Source organism: Erithacus rubecula, assembly GCF_903797595.1.
Source record: "Erithacus rubecula genome assembly, chromosome: 6".
NCBI classification, from domain to species: domain Eukaryota; kingdom Metazoa; phylum Chordata; class Aves; order Passeriformes; family Muscicapidae; genus Erithacus; species Erithacus rubecula.
In genome coordinates, this window is record NC_136688.1 from 3,965,116 (window position 1) to 3,989,700 (window position 24,585).

Below are 24,585 nucleotides of genomic sequence, written 5' to 3' on the forward strand. Positions count from 1 at the left end.
TTTTTAGACATCCCACAACTTGTCTTGTTGGGGTTTTTTTGTTTTTTTGGGTTTTTTTTTTCCGGTCTGTTTTGTCCAACAGTTTGCATCATAGCCACCAAGAACGTTTTATATTGTTAGAAATTAAGCTACCTAAAATAAACTCCAGACTTTCTGTTTATGAGAAGTTCATGGGCACAGGATAGTTGCATCTTGGCAGGAGAGAGTAAAGTGTGCTTTGTTTGCTTGAACAGCTCCCTGGGTCTTGCTCTGGAGCTGAAGTATCCAAAGAAACAGAATTGTTAGCTAAAAGGCTGCAGGGATTCCTAGTAACTCCCAGTTTTTGGAATTGTTCCCAAATCCTGTGGAATCCTGGAGAAAAGGTGATGAGCTCATTATGTAGAGATTTTTAAACAATGAAAATAAAACCTAGTCTTCCACTGGATGTGACTTCTCCTGGCTTTGCTCCAGGAGGGAAAACCCTTTAACTTTTTCGTTTAAAAACATCCTTCTCTCATTGGTTTTGAGGGTGAAAACACAACAGTGCCAGTTATCTGATGTGATGATCTGCACCTTTTTATGTCCTTTCCAGGAGGTGCTGCTTCCCTATTGATTCTGTATATGGGTTGGGGTATTTGTGGGAATGAGATATTTATACCAGAAGTGGAGACATTTTTATTCTATCTGATACAATAAACTTTTGGTTGTAACTTGATTTCTGAACCACCCTGAGTAATGCAGTTATCGGAGTTCTACCAAACATTTTATTTGATTTAAGAACTGTCTTGAAAATCTTTTGAAGTGTTGCTCTAACTTTGCCATCTTGTTAACTTCTCCCTCAAGTCTTATAGGTTCTAAACCTCAGATTTTTAACATTTTCAGTCATTTTACAATGTATAATTCTCTCATAGGATGAGTCATCTCATACAAAGAATCACATTGAAGGAATGTCAGATATAGTGGGTTTTTTCCACAGGATTTGTAAATTCAATAAATAAGGTTGAAAGATTAAATTCTTTGAAAGGTTACATGATTTAAAACAGTTCAGGTCAGTTTGAACTGACTTTTTTTTTTTTTGTCAGTATTCTAAATGAACCAAACCCAAGGGTAGTATTTATAACTGTGTAGTGAAATATTCATTCTTAAGAGTTTGTGGTATTTCTTGGTAGGTTGTGCTTTCTCAAACTCTGAAGGGTGTTCGAGGGGGTGACTTCCTCTGAGGGGAAGATCCATCTTAGTAATTAACTGGGAGACCCAAATCACTTGGATTTTGTGTTTGAACAGATACATCATGTGGCAGAAGCAGCAGAAAACAATGTAAAAGGAGCAGTTGTGCTCCATTTTTCTAAACTCACCTTTTAGTTTTCAGAGCAGAATGTATTTTCTCATGAGTGTGCAGTTGGATGCAGATTTCTTAGTGGGTCATGGTAAATACAGAATTGTTTGTTCCAGTGCATGGGACTGGACACACACAGCAAACCCAAATGGATGGATTTAGGGTTCCAGTGGATAATTAGTGTGCTGATCAAGATGAAAATAGCCATTTCAAAGTAGAAGCTGCTGCCAGGAGCAAGGAGTGCTGGTTATGAGCTATCTGTTATTTCTTAACAAAAAAATGCAGCTCAGTAGTTCAGACTTACTGGGTTTATGAGTCCTGCTTGCTCAGGGTGAGGAACAGGTAGGACTGTCAAAATTCCATTGCTGCTAATGGAGTCACAGGCCTGGGGCACAGCTGAATAAACTGGACAAATGCCTGTTTCATGAAGCCATCATAACAAGATTAATATCTGTTAATAAAAGGCTCATTTTTGTCAGAGCTGAGATTAATTTTTTTTTTTCCACCTCTGGTAACAGAAAGCTTTTGTGCAATCTACAATTACATAGCATGGAGACAATATTATATGTGTGAGGAAATGCAGCTGAAGCTTATCAGTGTCAGACACAGCCCAATACTTCCCTCTTCTGATGCTGTTTATATTATTCCAAAGAAATTTCCCTTAGAGGATGGTATTGATATTTTAGCGGTATATTTTGCAAAATTCTAATATAACCAGCAAGTTTTTGTATGCTAAAAATGTACAAGCCAGTTTTAAGTAATGGAAAAAGCCACAAGCAGCCCAAATTCCAAGACTGCAGGATAATTCTTGGTACACATTCTTGTTTTAAAGTCTCTTAAGTGATTTCTTTTTTTCCCCTGACCTTTGAGAAAGAAAAGTAAAATGAAATCAGATGCTTAGATGTAGAGAAGATATTCCATGGGGTGTGATATATGGAGGCAAAGGCTCCTTTCCAGCTGGAGAGTGGCAGCAGCTGTGGTGGGGCACGGGAACAACAAAAACCAGGTGATTCCAGTCTCTGAGGTGGAGTGAGGAGCCTTTGAGAAGGAATACCAGCAAAGGAACATCTCTCAAAGGAGCCAGCATGGGAAGAGGAACTGGTGAGTGCAATTGTTTGGGAGTTGTAGGAACTCCAGGAACTGTATGGATTGTAATGTTCAAGTGTTCAGGCCCTTTCCTTGGAAACTATTTCTTGATTTCCTTTTCTGAGAAGCTCAAGAGTACAAGCTTGATTTCTTGGCCAAGGAAGGAGCTTGTTTTTAAGTGCATAAATGATTGGCCTTCCAAAGGGAGACTCCCTTGCTGAGAAGTGTGGAATTTGGCAGTGATGATGGTGGATTGAGGGTGTGGTATCTAGAGAACAAATGGTATTTGGAAAATAAGGTGGTAGAATCTCCCTGGAGGAGAAAGCCTTAGTGCTGTTTGTGGAATGGTTTTGGAGAAAGCCCCAGAAACTGAAGGACAAAGACCAAGAAATGCTCAGTGATGTCAAGCACTGATAGTGCTTAGCCTAGAGAGCTTGTTGCCCTTAGGCCTTCAAGAGATTAGAATCTTACTTCTACAGTAATTCAGGAGGACAAAAGGTTTAATGTGAAGAAATAGAGTAAAGTTTAGTTATCAATGTATTCGATGTCAGTCTCAAACTGATCTGCACGCTCTTCTCTTCCCCTTCTTTGTGGTGAAGGCACTTGTGTGTTGGCACTCTTCACACCTAAGAGGATTGGAAAAGTCATGTGCTTGTTTAAAAACCTTAGGACAAGGGGCACATAGTAATAATTGCTTAAGAAACTTCCAAATGTTGAAAAAAGATACTGTAGATTGTATTACTTTGCATTTGCTCAGTAAATGATAAACACAGGCTTATTTTTCAGCTGTTTAAATTTCTAATTTAAAATATCTGGGAAGCCTGCTGTGGGATGGAGATTCCTTTATTGGAATACTGATAATGAAGCAACAAACATAAGTGTTTTATAAACTTCTGACAGAATTAAGTAAAGCTTAGCTTAACTTCATTTAGCTCAAATCTGAGTGGCTTGAGGTCCTGTCATGTCATGACTGAGTTTTCCAGCTGCTTCTGTTTTCTGTGCAATGTGTACATATATATATATATATATATATATATATATATATATATATATGCTTGGTTTATGGGTTTTGAAGGCTGTTTTGTGTAATAGATCGCAATAGGTAGATATTGAAATAGGTCATTAAGAAGGATATCCAAAATCTTTATTGTGTTGGAAATCCTGCAGTGGCTGAGAAATGGTTTGTTCCTGTTTCTAATGATTTAAACTCCATACAGGGGAGCTCTGGGACACAGGACATGAGTCTAAACTGACAGAAATAGGTGCAGCTCTAAAGGCAAAGGAATTCTGTTAATTTAAAAAAAAAAAAAAAAAACCTAGGATAATTGCTCAGTTTTTATTTTTAATGATCACTGTTATGCATTTTAAATACTTTTGTGATACTTCAGTAGGGTTATGTCATGGACCCCAGAAATCCCCAAAGCAATCCTGTGTTGCAAATATATACTTGTTTATGTGCTTGAACAGGGTGAGATTATTTTAATTCACAAAGTGACAGTCCTTGCCCCAAAGCTTTTAAATGTATTTTACAAAAGGTAATTTTTTCATTCCGAAGTAAGAATATTCTGTTCTTTGTTTATATTCCCATTACTTCTAGGAATCTCCTAATGGAGTTATTTTCCTTTTTTTTTTTCCTGCCCTGCATTTTTTTAACTACATTTTACAGCTGTATTAATTAGCTGTTCCATGATTGTTTTCAGTACTTACTTGCATATTTTGGAGCTGGTTGAGTGCACAAGAGGTTGGTTTTGGTTAAAACCTCTGCCATGGAGGAGATAACAGCTGTACAGTAGCAAATCTACAAAACAGGGAGTGATTAAATATCTGCTCTATTTTGTGAGTATATTTCATTATTCCAAGCTGGCACAAACTTACTAAAGCAATCCTTGTGTGTTTCTGTTGGACCTGTATAGCTTGACTTTTTTTCAGGAAGCCATAAAAGGGATAAGAAGGGAGCAGGAAACTCTAGGAGGAGTATTAAGATAAAGAACTTTCAGCAAGGCCAAAATTATACAGGAGAGTTGTAAAGATAAAGAAAACAATAAGAGTTGTGCTACATAGCAGGTGGTTTAACATTTTCAGACTGTGTAAGAAATGTTGTTTGTTTATATTGCAAGGGTTTGTCATCAAAAGTGCAAGACAGAATTTCCTGCTATTATTTGGATTTCATAATTGTATGCTGGACACTTCCCTTTTGAGATGTTGGTACCTGGTGTCTTAGGAAAATTAGAAAAGCCAATGTTCAAGATTAGGTCAGATCAGACAGAACGTGTGTATTTTCCAAGCTGACATTTAAAACAAAATAAAAGATTAGGAGAAGGACAAGAACAGAGGTGGGAAAATGAAGTGTTCCATTCCAGAAGTATCCTTTAACAAAGGACATAAAAACTCTCAAGTAAACTACCAAAGAGAACAAGAAATGTTGTATTCCCTTTTCTCCTTCCTACAGGTATTTAGAATTTTTTTCCTTACATATGTTTATCACAAGAAAGCAATAAGGAAAATGAAGCTATATTGCAGATCTGGTTTTCTGTCCCTTTATCCCTAAGTAGGATCTGCCAGACCATGATTAAATGAGAGAAAGATGGTGAAATCCTAAAGGTGATATAAATGCCTAGAAAGTACTACTTACCTGGGCTTCCAGAACTTTAAACCGTTTTTCTTGTTCTTTCAACCCACTAAAATACTTAGACAAATTATCCACCCTGTGGAAACAAAGCAAACACCTTTGAAGTCTGTTTTACTGTAAAAAAGCTGGAATAGGCATTAAAAGCTTCTTCAAGGAGTGCTTTTCTGTCCTAGTTTCTGTTCTCCCTGCATATAACTACTTTGTGTCTCACTGAAAAGTTTAAACCTCTGAATAATAATTTAGAACTTGCACCTTGTCAGGTAAAACCAAACTAAGCCAATTCAAGTGATGGTCCCAGTGGGGAAGTATAGAAAAGTACACAAATGGAGGTTCAGTCCCATCCCATAAAGGCATAAGTATTTGTTCTTCTGCATCTGTGGCTAATTCAAGGCATGTTAAACTTCCATTCCAAAGTCTGTGTTGTATTCCTACAGGGGATGAAATTATGTGTGCTGCAGCCTAGCAAATGAACTGTTTTTCCACCATTTTCTTCATTAATAGGATTTTCATTGAGTTTGGCTGTAGATTTGGCTGTAACTATAATTATACATATTCCAGGAATGACAAGCACTCTAACATTGTAGTGATGCTGGCCTCTTACTTTTTTTTCATGGACAGTATTTCCTAACTGCGTTCCAGTTTGGACCCTTTATATAAGCTTTACAAGAACTTAAATGCTGAACTCATTGAAAGCTGAAGGCTTGCAAGTTACTCTTGCTGCAGGTCTGAATAACTTACTTGTTAGATGTGGCCTTCAGCCTCTCTTCATTGCTTTCTTTCTTTTCTTGCTCAAGGTTTACAAGATAATGTTCTTTTTGCACCAGCTCCCATGTTATGATTTTTTGATCAAGGCCCACTGGAAGATCTCTTTCTGTAGGAAAAATAAGATAAAAATTGTATTTTACCCTTTTTTCTCTGATACTAGTAGTGAAAAGTTGAAATGCTGAAGGAATGTTGTTTTTAGGGCTAATAATTGCTAAAACACAGGAGCAAATGAAATAACTATTCCTTAAACCTATCAGTTGTTAAATCTTTAGAAATAAAATCCCTGTAACCCATTTTATATTGCTACCTTTGTTGTAATAACTATGATCAAGAAATGCACTGTGGGAAACTGTTCATAATTTAAATTATAAACCTTAATTTTTCATTTGTGCTCTCCTGGCACTCTTTGTTAGAAATAAATTATGAATCTTGGCTTATGGAAATCCAGCTTGCTTTGCTGTTTTGTGTATGCACCATGTCCTTGGAGAGAGTCAGGCTCTGCAGTTGCTTGATTTCATTTATTAACAACTCACCCAGGTGTTTTTTCTTGTGTTCCATTTTGTTGAAGAGTCTTCTGAGAACCAGAGTGATGTGGTTGATAATGATGAATGGTGGTGCTAAGGCAGGCCGGCCATGGTATTCCACGATCAGGTTGTAGCGCTGCACTTTCCAGAAGATATCTGTATTGCCCTGGACAACTTGAAAAGTGTAACTAATTTTGGGAGACAGGGGGAGAGAGAAAAGCATGTAACTCTTTTCACCACAACAAGCTTAAAATGAATATTACAAAATTTGTCCTATATTTACTTTAAAAAAGGATCAGCAAGGTCAGAAAGTAGCGTTGATTAAATCTAAAGTTTGTGAAAATTCTTAGATATTACAATAATGTCAGTTGCAGTCTCCAAGTGTTTAAAAGATACATTGGTTTTGTTTGGCACTTTTTTGTTTTGTTTTGGTTTTTTAAAGAAAGATATTTCTGCTTTGCTCAGGAAAGATCAGCAAACGTGCCACATCAGTTCTTCAACCAAATGAATCATTATTAGCTGTGTTGACAACAAGCATTTCCCTGATGTGCAAATCATCCACTGTGAAGTCTGCCAAGTTTGTGACTACTGTGCACCTGCAGATTTGATTCCCCATAGCCAAAGACTCAGACCCTTCTTTGCATGTTTAATTGAATTTTTAGTGAAAGAGACTTCTTTTGTCCCAGTCTGCAACGTGGCTAGAGTCAGCATGATGAGAATTCAACAGCTATCCGATCACAGGATTATCCTATCAATCCCCAAGTCATATTCATTAGGGAAATTATAAGGAATGGCCAGCAGTGAGGCAGTAAATGTGAGCATCCCCCTCTGCTGCCCAGTGGAATCCCTCTTGCCTGAACATGGCAATCAGGAGGTTCATGAGGAGGACGTTTGTGACGAGGAGGAAGATGACCAGCAGCACTATGACGAGCCAGTTGGCGTAGCTGTTGGGGCAGGATGGCGTGTTCTCCTGCAGAGCCTGCAGGGGGTTGAACGTGCAGTTCCTGGGATAGGGTCGTGATGCTGCAAAGGAAGATGGAGGGGAAAAAATAGTTATTTCAAATCCTAAAGTCGTGTTTCTTTCTTTGATTTCCGTGGAAGCAGAAGTGTGTTGTGTATTGAAAAGTCATTGCATTGTTGTGTAAGATATTTGCAGCCCTAGGGCAGGCAGACAGACCTCCACTTGGCTGCTCATTTAGTGGCAAGATGTCTGTCACAGCTGGCTTTGTAGTAATGTTCATCTAGAAGGCATTGTATTGAAAGGGCTGTATCCTTTTTAGACCAGTTTTGAGTTCTCAGAATGAAACCTCTCTGGGTTTGTGTTCCCCCACAATCTTGTGGCATGTGGGTTAGAGGAGAAAACTCAGTAAAAGCTGGGAAGGCAAGTTCCTTGTTCTAAATTTAAAGTGCTTTGTGTATCTGAGCTTGCAGTTGAGTTTAGGAAGAAGGTCTAGTTCTACAGCATCAGACTAGAGGTCTAGTGTTGTATTCTGTCTCCAGCTATGAATTAAACCCACAAGTTTAGACTAGCATAATGGTATTTATTTTTTTCCCCACTCTTTTCCTAGTAATCCTTTTCCCTGGTGGCACAGATAACCCTGTGGTTACATTCATTAGAGCACATGGTTATATCAAAGCTTACCAAGATGGGATTTCTTTCACCTTATACTTATCTATACTGAATTTCATTTGATGATTCAGCACTCATGAGGCTCCTCTGCCTCTCTTAAGTGTCAGCTTTTGTCTTTGCTACCCAGTGATGTAGTTTTGTCAGCAGATTTTGTCCTCCTCATTACCCCTTTCCATATATTTCATAAAGATGTTAAACAGAATAAGACTCAGAGGGCCCTGGGACAAATTAATCCCATATGGAAATGCCCATGTAATTGTTTATTTTTCTCTCTTACTTTTAACCTGTTATTTACTCAGGTAGAGACACCCACTGGAGTTTCAGTGGAGAGAAACACACCTTTCTAGGGAGTGCTACATCTGACTTTTTGGCAAATGAGTTGAATTATATTCCAGAAATGTTTGTTTCTTTCCAATTACTTTAATGGAAATAGGGATGACTAATTGTGCTGTACATACTTACACTATAAGTATTTAAAATGGACATGAATCACATTCCTCTCTCTTGTCATTCAGGTTTTTTGGCTAAGACATGCTTTTTCTTAAGTAGAGTGAACGTGAGAGAATGCTTACTGGTTTGCTCCTGTCTATGGCTTTTTTTTCTTTTCTTTTTTTTTTTTTTTTTTTTGGTTCTATTTTACATTACTCCAAGTTTGAGTCCCACTTCATTATTGCCAGTGACATTTAGCACTGACTAAATGCTGTGCTGTTACTGCAGACTTCTTTGGGAGGGGACCTATTCTGTTTTTACCTGCTTACCTATCAGAAATGTTACCTTTGAACTTTTATGTCTAATTATTTCAGTGTCTTATTATTTTTATGTTGATTTGTTTGCAGTGCTGCACATAAGCAATTACTAGCATTATTTGATTTGGGCAGCTTTATCTCCAGAGTAAATAAATGCTCTGGAGTAATTTTTATTCTAAAGCATTTGTTTGTTTATGGGCAGAGCAGTATTGCTTTAACACTGTTGCATTAAACTACTGCCAAAATGTGTGGAGGAGCTGTTATTTATTATTTGAGTTTACACAGGGTTATCTGAGTCTATAGTAAACTGTAAGGAAATGGACTGAAGTGAAAGCAGGTATGCCAGCCTTTAAACCTGCAAATCTTTGTGTATTTCTGAGAGCTTATCTAAATAGGGCCAGCCCTTATGCTCTAATGTAACTTCACAGTGCCCATTATCTCTCTGCAAATACACTTTGTGTGACAGTAATGTGTAAGCTGTGGCCTCTAGGACAAAGATGTAAAAAAGCAGAATTTAAAAAGGGCAATGCTTGGAAGGAATTCCATGCTCTAATCACAACTGTGCATGCAAAAATGGTCAAGTTAAGGGGAGAGAAATTTCCTCACTGTCTATTTCATCCAGAGGAATCTGGCCAAATATCTGAAGGTAGGGACGATAAAGAACCCTCCTGAATATCCATTGCACTCGGCTGTCATCGGGGTGGAGCAGAGCTTGAGTGGTCACACCGTAGGCAATGAGCCACACGCTCAAGAAAAACAGAAAGAAGAAAACATCCTTCATCTGCAAAAGAGAGGGGAAGGGGAGGAAAGGAGGGGCAGTGACTGTGATAGCATAGGCAGGGAACAGTAGTCTTTCTGTATGAACACAGCTCAAGTAATTCTGTTTCTTTACAAGCTTGTTGAGGTTAAAGGAGGTGGAATAGGATACAGTTCCATGCACAGAATTCCTTGTCTGACCTTGCTGTTACCATATTCTCCTTGTTCTGCTATTCTTCTTTGATAGCTCATTTAGATAAAGGCACATTTTAAACTAAAATCTTGCTTTCCGATCATCAAACATTTAAAAATGAAACACATTTCATCTTTTTAGTGACTGTCCCATTTTTATCTCTTAAGTGCACATTTTCTGTGAGATATGAGTACCATGGACTGCTTCACTGTGAATTACAGGAGTTCTGCTGGTAGCAGTCAGTGCTCATTGATGAATACTGAGCCACTGATACAGCAGGCAGTGAAGGCTGCAAGGATCAGGTTCCTTCTGTCTTCAGTTTTCAAGCTAAGTGATGCATCTGAAAGATTATTTTCGGGGCTTCCTGCTTTTAAACATTGTGTTTCTCTACAGAAGCAGAAGTAATTGAATCCTAAAACACTTACTTAAAAAAAAAAATCTAATATGCATTTCAAGTGCAATAATTTTTCCCTGGTGGAAGAGGAACACTTCATCTTTTCCCCATCTGATCTGACAGAGTTCATTAGGGACTGTAGATTCATTTCAATTAGATTATTGGATTGTACAGTTACCCAAAATTGTAGGCATTTCAGAGCCTCCAGGATGTTACTTGGAGTTCTGATAAGAAACATCATTTCTAAGCCAGGCAAGACAGAGTTGATGTCTGGCTTCCATCAGTCTATTTTTTTTTCTGGAAGATCTAAAATTTAGGAATGCTGCAGGGCTGTAGTGGTATCATGGTGATGGGAGAGCGGTGACAACTCTGCAACTATTTTCTTTTTTCCAGTCTGCAGTCTCTCTGGAAATAAGTATTGTTCTGGCATTTTAGCAATTTCCAGATCTGTTTCAGCAAATCTGTAGCAAGAGTATAAAGGGGAAAGACAGTAAAACCATCTGGGATTGCTTCTCTGTTAAATAAGGGAGGTGCTTTTGCTTGAACCCTCTCAAAGCCTTCAAGCAGGTTCAATTTACTGAAGTAACCTTCTCTATTTCTTGCTTTGATGAGGTTCAACACTGAAATACCAAAGCTGAGGCATCATGTTGGCTTGGGTGGGGCAAAGATGAAAGGGGAGCATGTTAGGGTTTTTTCTAGGCTGCTGTTTATGTTCTTGTTTGCATCTTCCCAATCCCAGTGTTATCTTGCAGGACATCAGGTGCCAGCAGAGTGGGCACAGGCAGGGCCTGTTCAAGACCCTGGTTTGGCTTGGCAGCAGCAAAGGAAGGGTTAGGAGCTGTACATCTGACTTGTTCTCTTGCAATGGAAGCCTGCTAATGCCATAAGTTAGATAATGAACAAGAACAAATATTTATTTGCCATTTACTCTCTTGCCAGTCCAACCAAATGTCATGTTAGAGTTCCAGTTATTGCATTTGTAGACAAATCCAAATAGCTTGGTAGTTATGTTTATTCAATGTATAGGCTTGTTTAGACTGTAGAGCTTTTACTGAGTTCTGCTGTGAGTCACAAATCAAATATTTGTAGATTCTGTACAACTGGATGAACTCTATTAATCAGTTAGCATGAGCAACTGGATGAACTCCATTAATCAGTTAGCATGAGCTAATTGATCTGGAGGATTAACATGCCTAAATAAAAAGCTATTTCTACATACCAATGCATACCCAAGCACAGTAACTGTAATCCCAGTGTCTCATTTCCTGCAGGAGAGCAGTAATAAATAAAAATATTTTATCAACATCTTCCAACATCTGCTTGCAAAGTACTAATGTGTTTTCATTGTAATGGAGAGCGAAAATTACAAGAAAGAGTAACTCCTGTAGGAAACTTGTAACTATCATTTTTCACTGATTTATTTTTTCCTGCATTTGCTGTGAGAAACACAGTTTGTTTTCCCAAGTCATTCATTGGGAGCCCTGCCCTCCTGTACATGCTCTGTCATCTGCCTGAGGTCTCTGCCCTGGATGCAAATTACTGCTATTCCTCCTACTTCCACAGCTTAGGAAATGGGAGGAATATCAGCAAGGCAAATATTACTCTTCATTTACAAAATCCGAGGGTAAATTATTAGGTGAGGTACAAGGAGTAGTAAATTTGGGCTAGCACTACATAGCCCTTTGAAATGATCTATTTCAAACATTGCATCTTATAATAAAATGCAGGCATATACAAAATAACAAGCCTCAAAAATGTAAAAATAAAGAGATTATGAAGGTATTTCCTTTCTAAAGACATTTCCTACTCTCCACTTCTTAGAAGACACAGGTATTTTATCTGAGACAGACTGCACACTTACCATCCTTTCCACAATTATGATCTTTGGTCCAAGTTGTTTGTGAATTGCAAAAATGTGGATAAGTCTAAGTGTAAACACCATAAAATCAATGGCGAGTATTGTACGGCCAGCTTGAAAAGTTGAGTTCAGCATTCTGCAGAACACATGGAATGAAATATCAGCTCTCAGCAAGGACTGCTAATGTCTGTACAGTGGTGAGAAATAACCAAATGATGAAGGAACACTGTTTTCTCTCTCTTGGCTTCAATGAGATTTGTTAACAAATAAAAAAAGGTACCTTGAGTAAAAACGATTTCTGAAAACAAACAAAAGTAGAGCTTTTCTGTACATGTGTTTGAATATATAAATATATTTTTCTGTTGTCTCTGGAGCATCTTCCATGATTTCCACAGAATTTTAGAGGCTCCTACTGCAGAAACATGTCTTGAAGCTTGTAAAAATAAATGTTGGAGCCTGTTCTGTCATGCACATTAACATAACCCTTGGTACTGATGCTGACTACCTCACGTGGAGCAAATATATTTACCTGCAGGTCACCCCAATTATGAAGAGATAGATGGTCACCATATCACATTTATTCCAGTTATCCTCCACATACAGTTTAAATTTTTTCATTAAGCTTGTGTCTTCATCTGTATAGAAACTCTGAAAAAGAGAAATATCCATTGGTATTGATCTCTGTCCACTTTCACTGTTTCTTTCTGAGTTTTAACATATCTGCTGCCTTTTCCTCTTTCATTGCAAAGAGCAACACAAATTCTGAGTACAATAAAGATAAAAGCAAGCTGTTAAACAAGGCAGCTTCCAGTCAGGGTTCAGTTTCTAGGCATTGCTACCTAAACAGCATGAACAGATTTGGCATTTGTGTACTGGAATTGTCAGCAAAGGCACATTTGATTATCTAGGTAAGAGCTGGCGTTCTTAATTGGGTTTTAGCCTGGCAGTCTTCATGTTTTACAGGTTTATAATGAAATGTTCTTTGATCCAGATATTTTCCATGTCCTCCTCTGGTTATGGCCTTGCTGCATAATTTCAAATAAATTGTGACAAACTTTCCTGTCTCTTTTGCTTAAACAATGAACACCTACTGGTTCTTCCAGGGTAAATTATTATAACTGCTTTCTCTTTGTGTCTAAAGAGAAGAACTTTATGCACCCACAGTTGACAACACATTTGCACCATTGTTATTATTTCAGTTTTTAAACTGAGGACATTCCTCCATTACTCCAAAACCGGTAAAAGGAGATTAATGGAGAAGGGCTTTTGGTGGTTGGTGGTTTTGTTTGGTTGTTTCTTTTTAAGAAAAGTAAGCCCAAAAGAGATCTGCTAATATTTTGAGTTGAAAAGTATTTTAGGAAAAGCCACAAATAATCTGAGTTCATTTACTTGTATTTTTTTTTTTTTTTAACAGTCTGCAGCAGGGAAGAATCTCCTGAAAGGATGTAGAGCTGTCTGCTGTGTTTCCAGGTGTAGAATATAACTTCCAACTTAGACTATTTGTGGTGGGAAGACCTAGTTCTGGGGAGTGAAATCAGAGAGGGACTTTACAAAACAAAAAATATCAGAGTGCTGGCAGCCCACTTGACTTGGCTAAGGCTGGAGTAGGATGGAAAAACAGAGGTAGAGCTGTGGATTTACACAGTGGAGGAAGAGCTTGCTCTGGGAGAGAGAGGTGAGATGTTAGGGTAAGGTCAGTTCTGTATTGTTCACCTGTGCCCCTGACATTTGAAGTGTCTCCAAGCTTGTGCAGTTACACAGACTGTAAATCTATTGAAAATCCTGCTGCTGGTTTGGCTGAGCTGGTACTAAGGTGATGCAGGTTACTCACCTGTCGGATCTCTTCCAAGACAAGGGTAAACACCCAGAAGTAGAGTACAATTTCTTTAACGGATGGACCCTGAGGTGGAGGTGGTTTAAAGTCCAGTAAAAGGACATAAGTAAATAGAAAGAGAAAAGCAAAGTACATTATAACATTCCCCATAAATACAGTTACAGGGGCACTCCAGAATTTTCTCCACCGGGTAAACACGAATGTTGCCCATGCTGTGTTTGCAGAAGGGTTCTGTTTTTCCAGTGTGTCATTTCCTCTGCAAACCAAAAAGAATACAAGCTTAGTGACAATCTCCTAAAATTAGTTCATGGGAATAGGCTCAATGTGATTCTATATAAAGCTTCATGCAAGATAGTAACAGGCAGATGCTGGGGCTGGCCAAGGGGGAAGGCTGCAGAAGTCAGAGCAATCACATTACCATTGCAGAAACATTTCAAGTCAAAAAAGAAGGTTTTGAGAAACAAAGTCACATCAGAATTATATATGCATTTTTATTATTTCAGTTTAGTTGTACTAATTTTATTTGTTAACTTCATTGCGTTCTGTATGGACTGCAAATGCACAAGGAGAGGGAGAAGGGTAGTTGATCTTTATAAACCTAAATAATAGGAAAGAAAAGAAAATGGGCAGTGCATTTTTGTGAGTCAGCTCTTAATTATTTTGGCTCTAAAATTTTCTTGCACTGTTTTGCTTGCATAAGTTGATGTTGTTGCTGTGACTTTAAACTTCTGACCCAGTCTCTAAATGCTGGATCATACAAAGCCTGTGTTTCTTGACTATCCTTCCTGCAATCTGATAGACCTACTGAAGAATGAATAGCTTTGCAGAACTGGCATCTTGCCCTTTGTGATTAAATTAGAGTAAGTTGCAAAAAAAGCAACATAGAAGCCTTTTAGCAAAAAGAGTTGACATAATGCATAAATTATGTATTAAGGGAGTCTTTGAATGTTGTGGAATGACGCAAGTATTCTGGTAACTGAAGGGAAATTTGACCTGGACATCTACAGCTGTTCTGCTGTGTTTTGGAACATGAACTGGTATCTATTGGCAATGGAAATTATCCTGTGCAGAAAATGCAAGTTTGGTAGCAATTTGATCTTTGTGGGAGGATTTGTTTCCACATAAAATGCTCTCCTGTGTATGCTGGGGATGTTATTGGACCTTTAATTTTGTGATTCTTACTCTGAGAAGTTTGATCTCCAACAAAGGATGTGCACACTAGGGTATATTTTCAATTTCACCTCACAGAAAACAAACAATGACTCTTCACTGGTTTTTAATTTCCTCTGACAATCTTGCTAATTATTAAATACATTTTTTACAAGGAACAGGTTCTCTTTGTGGCCAATCTTTTCTATATGCCTGATTCTGTACTACCTCTCAATTTATGACATTGTGAGATGCATTCCCATGGTAACTGGCTAATATCATAAACAGATAATTGCAGCTTTACTGTAAGATGCTGAAATAGATCTGGGAGGGAGAGAGCCTCTTTGTTAAAATAAATTGCTAGGATAATACCAATTGGAATGTGGAATGTAATGACCAAACCATGCTGCACTCAGGATATGGAAGTGCTTTGTGATATTGCTTTCAAATAGCTCCTAAGAGGCAGATGCTTTTACACCTATTTTATAGGTTAGGGAGGGAAAGAGAAGAACTAATGATTTTCTCCAATATACAAGCAGTTAAATGCCAGAGGTAAAAATAGAACCTAATAACTCTGACTTGGTCCAGGACTTCATGCTGCAGCTGATGCTTCCTCTCTACCACTGTTCAGGAATATCTGGAGTTCTTTAAATCACGAAAAAGCTGAGTGGCAATTTACCTCTACTTAGCCATTAAGAGGACTTTGAGCCAATCAAAAGTTTATTTTCCTTTTCCTTTAAGTCCCTGTGATCTCTCAGGTTTTGGTGATAAGTGTGTGGAAGAGGTATAGGGAGAGATTCTGTTCTGAATCAAAGATCTGTGACTGACCACAAGCAACTGACTGAACCTTTGTGCTCAGTTACCCATTTGTGTGATGCTCCCTCTAACTCACAAGGTTCCTTAGGGCTCATCTAATATAAATAATATAAATTAAGAGTGTGAGAAGCTGCCTCAACATAGAATTCCCTGGTAGGAATGGGTGCAGGTACACCTTTGTAAGAAAGTATGCAGTGATGTAAGGTTTTGCTGAGAACCTTCTTTCTGCTCAGCTCAGTAATCTGATAACTTCCTAAAATCCACTGTGTATTGGTCATCATGAGCTGTTGGGAATGTCAGGAGATGCTGTTTGATTTCCAAGTAAATTCCTTATTCTGTAGAAATTACCTACTCAGAAAAAACCAACCGGTGTCTCCTTCAAGCAGTGCTATATCCCTCTTTATTTTCTATATTCTTTTTAGAGAGCAACAACAGCAGTAATCAAGGGCACAGCACTTCCTGAGGGGGAATGACTTTCTTGGCCCTTCAGCTGCTCCTTAGATCATTACCTAATCCACAAAAAATGTCCTGTTCTTTGGCTGTTGTCATAAAAGTTACATTAGCTGATGGTTTTAAACTTACCTATCTTCTTCTCTGGAGAGAAACAGAGTCCTCTCTGAATTCAAACTGTCCAGCTCTCTAAATGGCTCTGCCTCATTCTTTGACTGTTTTTCCTCACTGTAAGGAAATAAACTCATTAAAGATGATGCTGACCCATTTTTCACTGCTGAATTGGCATTGATACAGAGCTGATACTTACCTTGGATCTGCTCTGTTGGGGAGCTATTAAATAGGGCATAAACTTTATCTTTACAAATTTTGTTTATTTTTATGGAGGAGGCTGAAGTCACCTACAAGACTGAGAAGTGATAATTGGCATGCTTCACAAAAAGGGAGTAGGATGCTCAGTTTCCTCCAAGTAGTTATGATTTGAGCAGAAATAAACCCCTCAGTCTTAGATAATTGCTCAATGCTCCATTCCTAGTTACTCTTAGTAGCAATTAAGAAGGGAAATGCCAGAAGCAGTCTGGGACATGTGACAGTTCTTGCATTTCCAGGGAAAGGAGGAAAAAAAAATATGGAAATTTGGAAAGGATTGCTTGTGTATAGGATTGATTATGTATAATAATTTAAACCTTTCCGTTAAAACTTTGCCAAAATATTACATTAAATGAATTTGTGAATCTGGCAGCCAGAAGGTCATCTTTAGTGATACAGACAGAAGCCAAATCTTATGTCAGCATTGCCAAACAAATTTTCCTCTTTCTTTTTATGTAGTTTAAGCGTTAAGAAACATGTATTTCATAATAACATGTCATTTCATATTGCCAATTCTTATGCTTTGTATATGATTCTCTAGATGTTATGAGGCTTTCCTAAAGTTTCAGATCCTCAGTTTTTACAACCATCTGAGCAGCTTGGCTGTTCTTTTTTATTTTCTGTTTTTTTAGTTTTATTTAGTTGATTGGTTTTTGTGATAAGGGTTTTTTGTTTTGTTTATAGTGCATGGACTTTTTTTCAAGAAAACCTAATACTGTAAGACACTGAATTAAAAAATCTGAATTGATTTTGACTTACTGATAATTTAATGTCAGTCTTGTGTTTTTAAGCTCGACTTATGGTTATCAAGGCTTGTGGCTGATAACATGCTTTGTGATGGCTGTTTTCCTTGGATAAAATACTGAGGTTTGAGGCAGGCATCTCCCAATCTAGAAACAAATGGTGCTACAGCTGCAGATATTCTACACTTTGCTGTGTAGAAGCTGAAGCTGACAGAATTCCAACAGGCTTTCCTGTGGACTGTACAAAATAGAATGATCTCTGAAACTGTGGCATTGATCTTTTAAGTGTGGCAACAGGCTCTAGCACAGGACACACAAATCACTCAGCCCTGTAGAAACTGATTTGGCTAGGTGATATTAGGTAATGCTACCATTTTAATCACTTCAGGGGGAAATTTTGAGTCTGGATATTTTTTGTGGCTTATTTTTCATCACTTACTTATCTCTTGCTCCCAATTAGTTATGTTTATACCTGAATGATATTAAATTTGTGTAGATTAGGAAAGGACACCAGAATGCACAGATTAACTTGAGGATCTTTGTGCTTGTAGACATGTCTCCCCACCATATTTTTGTCAGGAAGGCCTGAAAGTTAAGAAGAGAAAAGATGGCTTTAATATCACAAAAATATACTTGCAGATGAAGTCCACCTATATTCAGTGACTCTGAAAAACTCAGAGCTTCAGAGCAGACAGGTTCTCTGTGTGTCCTTCTGCAAATCTTGAGTATGCAAAGAGTTTTCAGAGAGCAGCAAGCCAAATAGACAAAGCAAACAACATGTGTAGTACTAAGGAAGGCCAAGTCAGGCACTGGGAGATAAAAGCAGCATCACTCTTAATTTAGCTTTGTGTATGCAGGGAGAAGTCAGGTCGTGAGAGCAAAACTGAAGAGTAATTTAATTTAACTTTTATCAGTGAGCTCTCTCTTGAATCTGAACAAGGAGTTACCTCACATCTTGGAGCAGCTTCATTATGCCCCAGGCAGATTTACAGTCCTTTTTGATGCTTCTCTGTGAGCAAGGAAGGAATAAAAAGCAAAAAGCACATGATGGATTAAGGGCTAAACCTTCTCCTGAGCACACTGGTCTGTGTGCCAGCTGGATGAGAGGGTGAGGAAAGGGGGAATTGTGCTGCTTTGGCAAGGACATGGTATAATGTCCTCTTTGTCTGTTGCTAGGGGAAGAGAAGAGCCCCTTCTCCAAAAAATGATCCTTAGGGGAATATTTTAATTTGGGTTGCTCAGTTCCTGTGCCATCCTTTCCTGTGTCCAGCTTAAAGCCCTGGGAGCATGTGTAAAACTTACCTGGACACCATCATGTGCAAAGAAAGACTTGGCATCTGCTTCTGTGGCCAGCTGAAGGCACGTGGTTTTGCTCCAGTACTGATTTTTCCTCACCAGCAGAGCAAATGCTCTCTCCTCACTGTTGTGGTAGCATTCACTAAACAGTTCTGCCATGTGAAGGAAACACAGACAAAAAATGTATCTCGTGGGTGATCCTCTCCCACTTTGAAGGATGAGCTGTCATGCTGTCCTCACTCTCCTGAACAGACTAAAGAAGACAAGCAGCTCAGCTTTGTCTCGTAGACAGCAAGTCCTTCATTTTAAGACAGAGCTACTTGGAGTGCTATGGCATAGTTGTTTCCAGAGAAACTGGATCTGGAGCTTAGAAACCAGGATAAATTTAAACAGTCCAAGGAAAAAACAAATCCAGATCTTCTCATTAGACAAGATCTGACTTCTCATGTCTGTTCCATTCTACTGATTCCCTTGATTATCTCAGTACCTTTCCTCAGCCAGCCTATACTTTGTTACACTGTGAGGATGGGCAAAAAGATCAAGTGCACTTAAAATGATATACAGACATCTTTTCTAGTTGATGTGGTATTTATCATTCTTAAAGGAAGTTTTCTTTGCATGATCTAGGCCAGAAATTAAAACTGAGGATCTGATCCAATACTTATCAAAGCCCAGGAGCAGAAGTTCTGTGTATTGGATTAGGCACCCTAATTCTATGACTAAATTACTCAAGCCCTGTGATTATATGAGAACCTGATTTTTAATTTTTGTAAATTATAATGGCCCTGTGAGAAGAAGGGAAAATGTGATCTGTGTGTAAATAACACAGCAACACCTGCATGAGCCTTCAATGAACTATCTCAAAGGGAGAGGAGCCTGTGTTTGTTTCCATGAGGGGCATGTTTTAAAGCCCTCTCCTACAGCAGTGAAGTGTGGATTGAAGCCAGATGAGCAGAGAAGTTGTGTGCACACATCTGTTTCTAAGGCAAGCAAAGGGGAGAGGGCTCAGCATTCCAGCATTGCAGATGCCTGGGTCTGACTGCTGTAGGGAGGGGCAGCTTGTGTGCTATAAAACCAGCCTGAGCCTCACTGCAGTGTGCAGTGCACTTGGCCCTCTTCTGAGTGAGGTAATCTCAAATTATTTTTAGCTGCAATGACAAAACTTAAAACTTGTTGCTCTAGTGGCCCTTACAGAGCAAGCTTGATATTGCAGGAAGAGCAGGCTGCTGTGAGCCTGGAAGTGTTTTGGTTATTTTATCTTCCTCATCACTGTAACACACCTTGTACTAAGATCAGACAATTAAAATACCAATAAGCAGCAGGAGAGTATCCGTGCATCCCAGGGGGCCTGTCTTGGAACACAGAGTTTTCCAGAATGAGTGGGTTTTAAATCTTTCCTCTGTGTCTGAATATTTGGGACTGCCTGTGCTGCAAGGCTGTTAAATTATTCATGACAGATGACCTTTCACAACTGAAACAGTATTTTTTTTCACTCGCTTGCCTTCCAATGGCAGCTCCTTCTTTAATTTTCAATGCTATTCACAAAGTGCCATTACTTACCAACAGCGAGCTGCTCATACTTGGCCTCTTTCATTGTACAGGCTGCTTTGGTCTCTGTCTCCAGGCGGGACATCTCTTTAAGGATCTTGCAGGCTGCCAGAGCTGAGGCTACACCCTCCCGACCCTGCAGGATGGAAAGGGGTGCTGCTGTCACCCTCCACCGGAGGGCATTTCTGAACGGGGAAGGCTCCACTATGGGACACACCGAACAGCAACAGCAAAAGTTCATGCTTCTCAAGAAAAATCTTCCCTCCAATACAGATTTGAAAGTCGAAAATGCTGATAAAAATGACAGTTTGGATGATATTTGAGAATTAAAATCGCAACACATCCCTGGCAGTGCTGGAGGCCAGGTGGGATGGGACATGGAGCAAACCTGTCTAGTGGAAGGTATCCCTGGGGCATTGGGGCTGGATGATCTTTAAGGTCACTTCCAACCCAAACTATTCCATGATTCTTTATTGGCATTGTTGTGCCTTGTAAGGTTGGACACCTCTGGGTCCAGGCTTTTAGAGGGACCTGATTTGGAATAGCAGCCAAGGACTGAAAGGAGAATAGTATTCTCTGGAAACAGAGCAGAGGGGGGAGCGCAGCTGGCAGGGGCACAGCTGGCAGGGACGTGGCCGGACAGACAGACAGACCGAGCCCTGCGGTGCCGATGTGCCCTCACGCACACACAGCATCCCCTCCCCGGGCTCCCCCGCTCCAGATGCGCTCCCGGCGGTCAGGATGAGCCGGGAGCTGTGTGTGTGTGTGTGTGTGTGTGTCCCTGGGGGCAGGGAGGCTCCCAGATGTGCAACAGGAGCCGATTATGCTCGGGGCTCAGCCCGGGCTCCCTGCGCATCCTGCACGTAAAGATGCTGCGCTCCCTTCCCCGCGCCGCCCTCGGACCCACAATCGCCCTTTGTGCGAGGCACAAATCCTGCAGCTGGGGCTGCGAGCCGTCGGAGGGAGGGCAGGGAGCGGAGCTGCAGCCTGGGCTGATTTACACCTGCCCCTGCTCTCCCCTGGAGCCCGCAGAGATGAAAGGTTCGATAAATGCCACCGCTCGTGTTTTGGAAACAAACCTATCTGTCATCTGAGCTGCAAGGCTGGGCGAAAAAACGTCTCGTAAACTTGAAATATGCCGATATTCTCCCCAAGCAGCTCCAGCTCAGAGCTTACCATAGCCCAGAAGTAGTTTGCCATCTTGTGCCGGTTTTGTAGTACTGCCCATACAAACAAATCCCTCCAAGGATTTTCGCTTTTCTGGTTCATGTCCAAGGTCTCAGGTAATCGCTTTGTGTTCGTTTTGTCCTGAAATATGGATTGTAGAATTTAAAACTCGATTCACAGTCTCACTCTATGCAAATAGCACTGTCCAAAATGCTCTCAGCCTCGCTGGCTACTTCATATTCCTTGGACTTTCCTTGGACCAAAAGCTAATGAGCTCATTCTGTGCTGAGTTACAGGGTCCTTGTGTCCCCGATATAACCCAAGAAGTGTGAGAACATTCTGGATGAAATGGTGACTCTGTTGAAGCCAATGCTAAAGATTTCATTGACTTTATAAAGGCTGGGGTTTCACCACTGGTGTGAAATATCAGACAAGACAAACCTGTGATTAACTAATCTGAGCTTGCCTTCAATTATATCGGGCTCTGCTCAGCTGCCACAGAGGACATGGCTTGAGAGAAAAGGGAACAAAAGGCATTTTATTTCATCAGAAATAAATCCACCGAGGCCCTGGACGAGACAAGAATAGAGTACATCAATGCCCCTTTTTCTCTTTCCTTTGAGAAACCTTTCCCTCATGCAGAGAGCAGTTTAAGTAGAACACTGCTTATTCCTGCAGCACTTGATAAAAAACTGTCTAGAGGAAGTGGAGCCACTTAGGTCAAGTTCTGAATTTCAAATATATTTTAAAACTAGCTTTTTATCTATTGTATTGGTTGGAAGCAGCCAGGGTGTATTTATTCTTAATCAAACAGGTTTTTGTGAGAATATATTTTTTAATAATTGATGGGATTGTGTTCAAATTTATTTTAATGGCACTTTTGGGTGCTGTTGGGGTGTGTTTCTTTAGTTTGTAGTGCGCTGTTGAAAGGTCAAGTCAGGCTTTGGGATTAAATTTTTATTTCTGTCAGATTTTTAAGTCTGGAGTATGCTTAGTGGCTTCAGAGCTATAGTCTCAAGTTGTTCATCCTTGTGAGTGAAGAAAACCTGAGTAGATTCAAACTTAACTTTTCATACTACTAATTAATTTATCTAGGCTTTATCAAAGCAAAAGCAATTTAATCTTAAAACCAAGATGTTTTTCAAAAAATTAGTTTCTAGTTTTAACAATTTTTAGGTGTAATTAGGACTTGACAAATACCAAAATGCTTAATTGTTTAGTTTGTCTAAAACTGAATCCTAGTGAAATTTCTTTATACATCTTTGTTTTGAAACCTTGCACCCAAACTTATTTTCAATTCTTTAGTAGGCACTTTGGTATTTAGGCATTTTAATGTTAAATACATTGTCAAATGACAAAAATGATGATGCATGTATTGTACCCCTCTGGATTATAAACATTGGTACCACCATCACATATCATCCTTTTCATCTGGTGGCCAGCACACTTGCCAGGACCATGTCACACAACTGTTCCTATTTCTTGCTCTGAGTTCTGGCTGTTCTGGCATAAAAAGACTAAAATGATCTAAAGACAAATACTGGATATTATTGAATATCAATATCTGAGTATGGTCTATTAATACAGAGTACAAATCTGATAATAGTTTTGTGTACAAAGATGATAATTTTCAGACCTGGGATTGAAAATCCCCATTGCATGCTTTTCTTTCTCCTAGGAAAAAAATTGCCTTTCCAGTAGTATCCAGTACTACTTCTTGAAGTTCTGCACGAGAAAAGCAGACCACTATTTTTATGTCTGATTGCTCCTTAGTAAATGTAAATCTTGTTTGTATTCCCCATGCATCTTTAATTAAATGTGTTCCCTGCCCCACCCCAAAGACTAAACCTAGTTAAAACTGCACAAATTCTGGGTTGGAGTGGAGCAGAATTACGATGCAAAGTTGTGACTCACTGATTTCTTCTTGCCTCCATGTCTGAGGTCTTGATAGAAACCTTTGCATGCATCATGAAGAAAATCCTTGAGAACTCTGGAGACCTCACTGAGAGTGAAGAGGGGGCAGATCTCCTCCTGCTCATTTCTCTGCTGACCAGTGAGCCCTGCCAGGGTCAGTTTGCTTTCTTCATGTTTCTTCAGGAGAAGTTCATAGAGGAGACATTTCCGAGAAATGGAGCAGTAGAGTCTCTGGAGACGACTGTAGGTCAGGAATTCGTGTATGTTGGCCCCATTGTCAATAAATAACTTTACAAATTCTGGTTTGTTGTTGACCAGAGCATCCATCATCACTTCCTCCAGGTCACAGGACTAGATTGATGAAAGGGGAAAAAATAAAAAAACAAAAAGGGAAATTTTTGGGATAATCATGGATGAGTGATGATGTGAGTGGTAACATTTAAATGTGCATGAGGACATGCACATTTTGTCTTCCACCAGTCAATAGAGAGTGCAATGAGAAAGAGGTGGAACTCTCTTCATTTTTCTCTGATAAAATGTCTGTGCCAGTATTAATATTAAAACATCAACATAAATTGTGTGCTGTGGAGCTCAGTGTGAGGTACCCATCACACTGGGTATTTATACAGCAGTGACATTCTTCATGCCACCTTCTAGCAGTAATACCTGTCTGCTTCTTGTGCTTTATAAACTTTGGCTTATTTGCTCTAAAGATGTATACAGAAAGAAGAGAAAGATTGCTGCTCTCAAACAGCTCAAGAAAGAGATGATGACCACTGAGTTATTCCTCTGTCTTTGGCCATTATCATATAGGGGGCCAGGAACAGCCTCAGGAAGAATAATACCCCATCCCAATCTCTTAGTGGAGTGTGCAGGCAGTGTTAAAAACTGAAGCCATCTTTTGGGATGTTCCAATGTCCTGTACACATTGGAATATGTACTGAGTGCCCTCTAAGGCAAAAAACCTGGTACCTTCCACTCCACGTCACCATTGAATATTTCACTTTTAGCAATGTCAACCCTATTCCAGGCCACTGCCAGCTTCAGTTCATCCAGATATTCCTTAGCCTCCTGGCTCTGGCTTTTACAGGCTGGAAGAAAAGGGGAAATGCAAATAAAGTCAGTTCTTCACAGTTATGTTTAATATAGTATTGGTACTCTGATTAGCAATGCAATTCTCCTTCAACTATCACAGATCTGTGGGTTGCTTAACCAGAAAACCTTCAGAGCAATATTTCCTTAATTAAGAAACATTAATATTCAAAACTGTTATTTTTTTTCTAGATGAACTCTATATTAAAAGCATTAAGTTTAAATGGCTGTTGGGTATTAAGAGGGACACTGGCCTGCAGAAAGCAGGGGACAGGACTAGCTGCTGATTTTTGCCTTGTGTCAACTAGCAC

At 39.3% G+C, this 24,585-nt stretch overlaps 1 protein-coding gene across 1 annotated transcript in view; it reads right to left on the reverse strand.

Moving 5' to 3' along the window:
- Positions 1-2,900: 2,900 nt before the first annotated feature.
- TRPM5 (transient receptor potential cation channel subfamily M member 5) overlaps positions 2,901-24,585 on the reverse strand; it is a 42,825-nt gene continuing 21,140 nt past the window's right edge. Inside the window, exons 9-25 of the mRNA XM_079308473.1 lie at positions 24,155-24,273; positions 23,183-23,533; positions 21,278-21,409; positions 20,114-20,237; positions 18,560-18,705; positions 17,730-17,842; positions 16,278-16,373; positions 13,728-13,986; positions 12,426-12,544; positions 11,900-12,032; positions 9,302-9,476; positions 7,174-7,342; positions 6,329-6,507; positions 5,769-5,901; positions 5,034-5,106; positions 4,109-4,199; positions 2,901-3,027 (exon numbers count right to left, since the gene is read on the reverse strand). Coding sequence (XP_079164599.1) covers positions 2,927-3,027; positions 4,109-4,199; positions 5,034-5,106; positions 5,769-5,901; positions 6,329-6,507; positions 7,174-7,342; positions 9,302-9,476; positions 11,900-12,032; positions 12,426-12,544; positions 13,728-13,986; positions 16,278-16,373; positions 17,730-17,842; positions 18,560-18,705; positions 20,114-20,237; positions 21,278-21,409; positions 23,183-23,533; positions 24,155-24,273 — 2,513 coding nt within the window. The 3' untranslated portion in view covers positions 2,901-2,926. The remainder of the gene's footprint in view (positions 3,028-4,108; positions 4,200-5,033; positions 5,107-5,768; positions 5,902-6,328; positions 6,508-7,173; positions 7,343-9,301; positions 9,477-11,899; positions 12,033-12,425; positions 12,545-13,727; positions 13,987-16,277; positions 16,374-17,729; positions 17,843-18,559; positions 18,706-20,113; positions 20,238-21,277; positions 21,410-23,182; positions 23,534-24,154; positions 24,274-24,585) is intronic.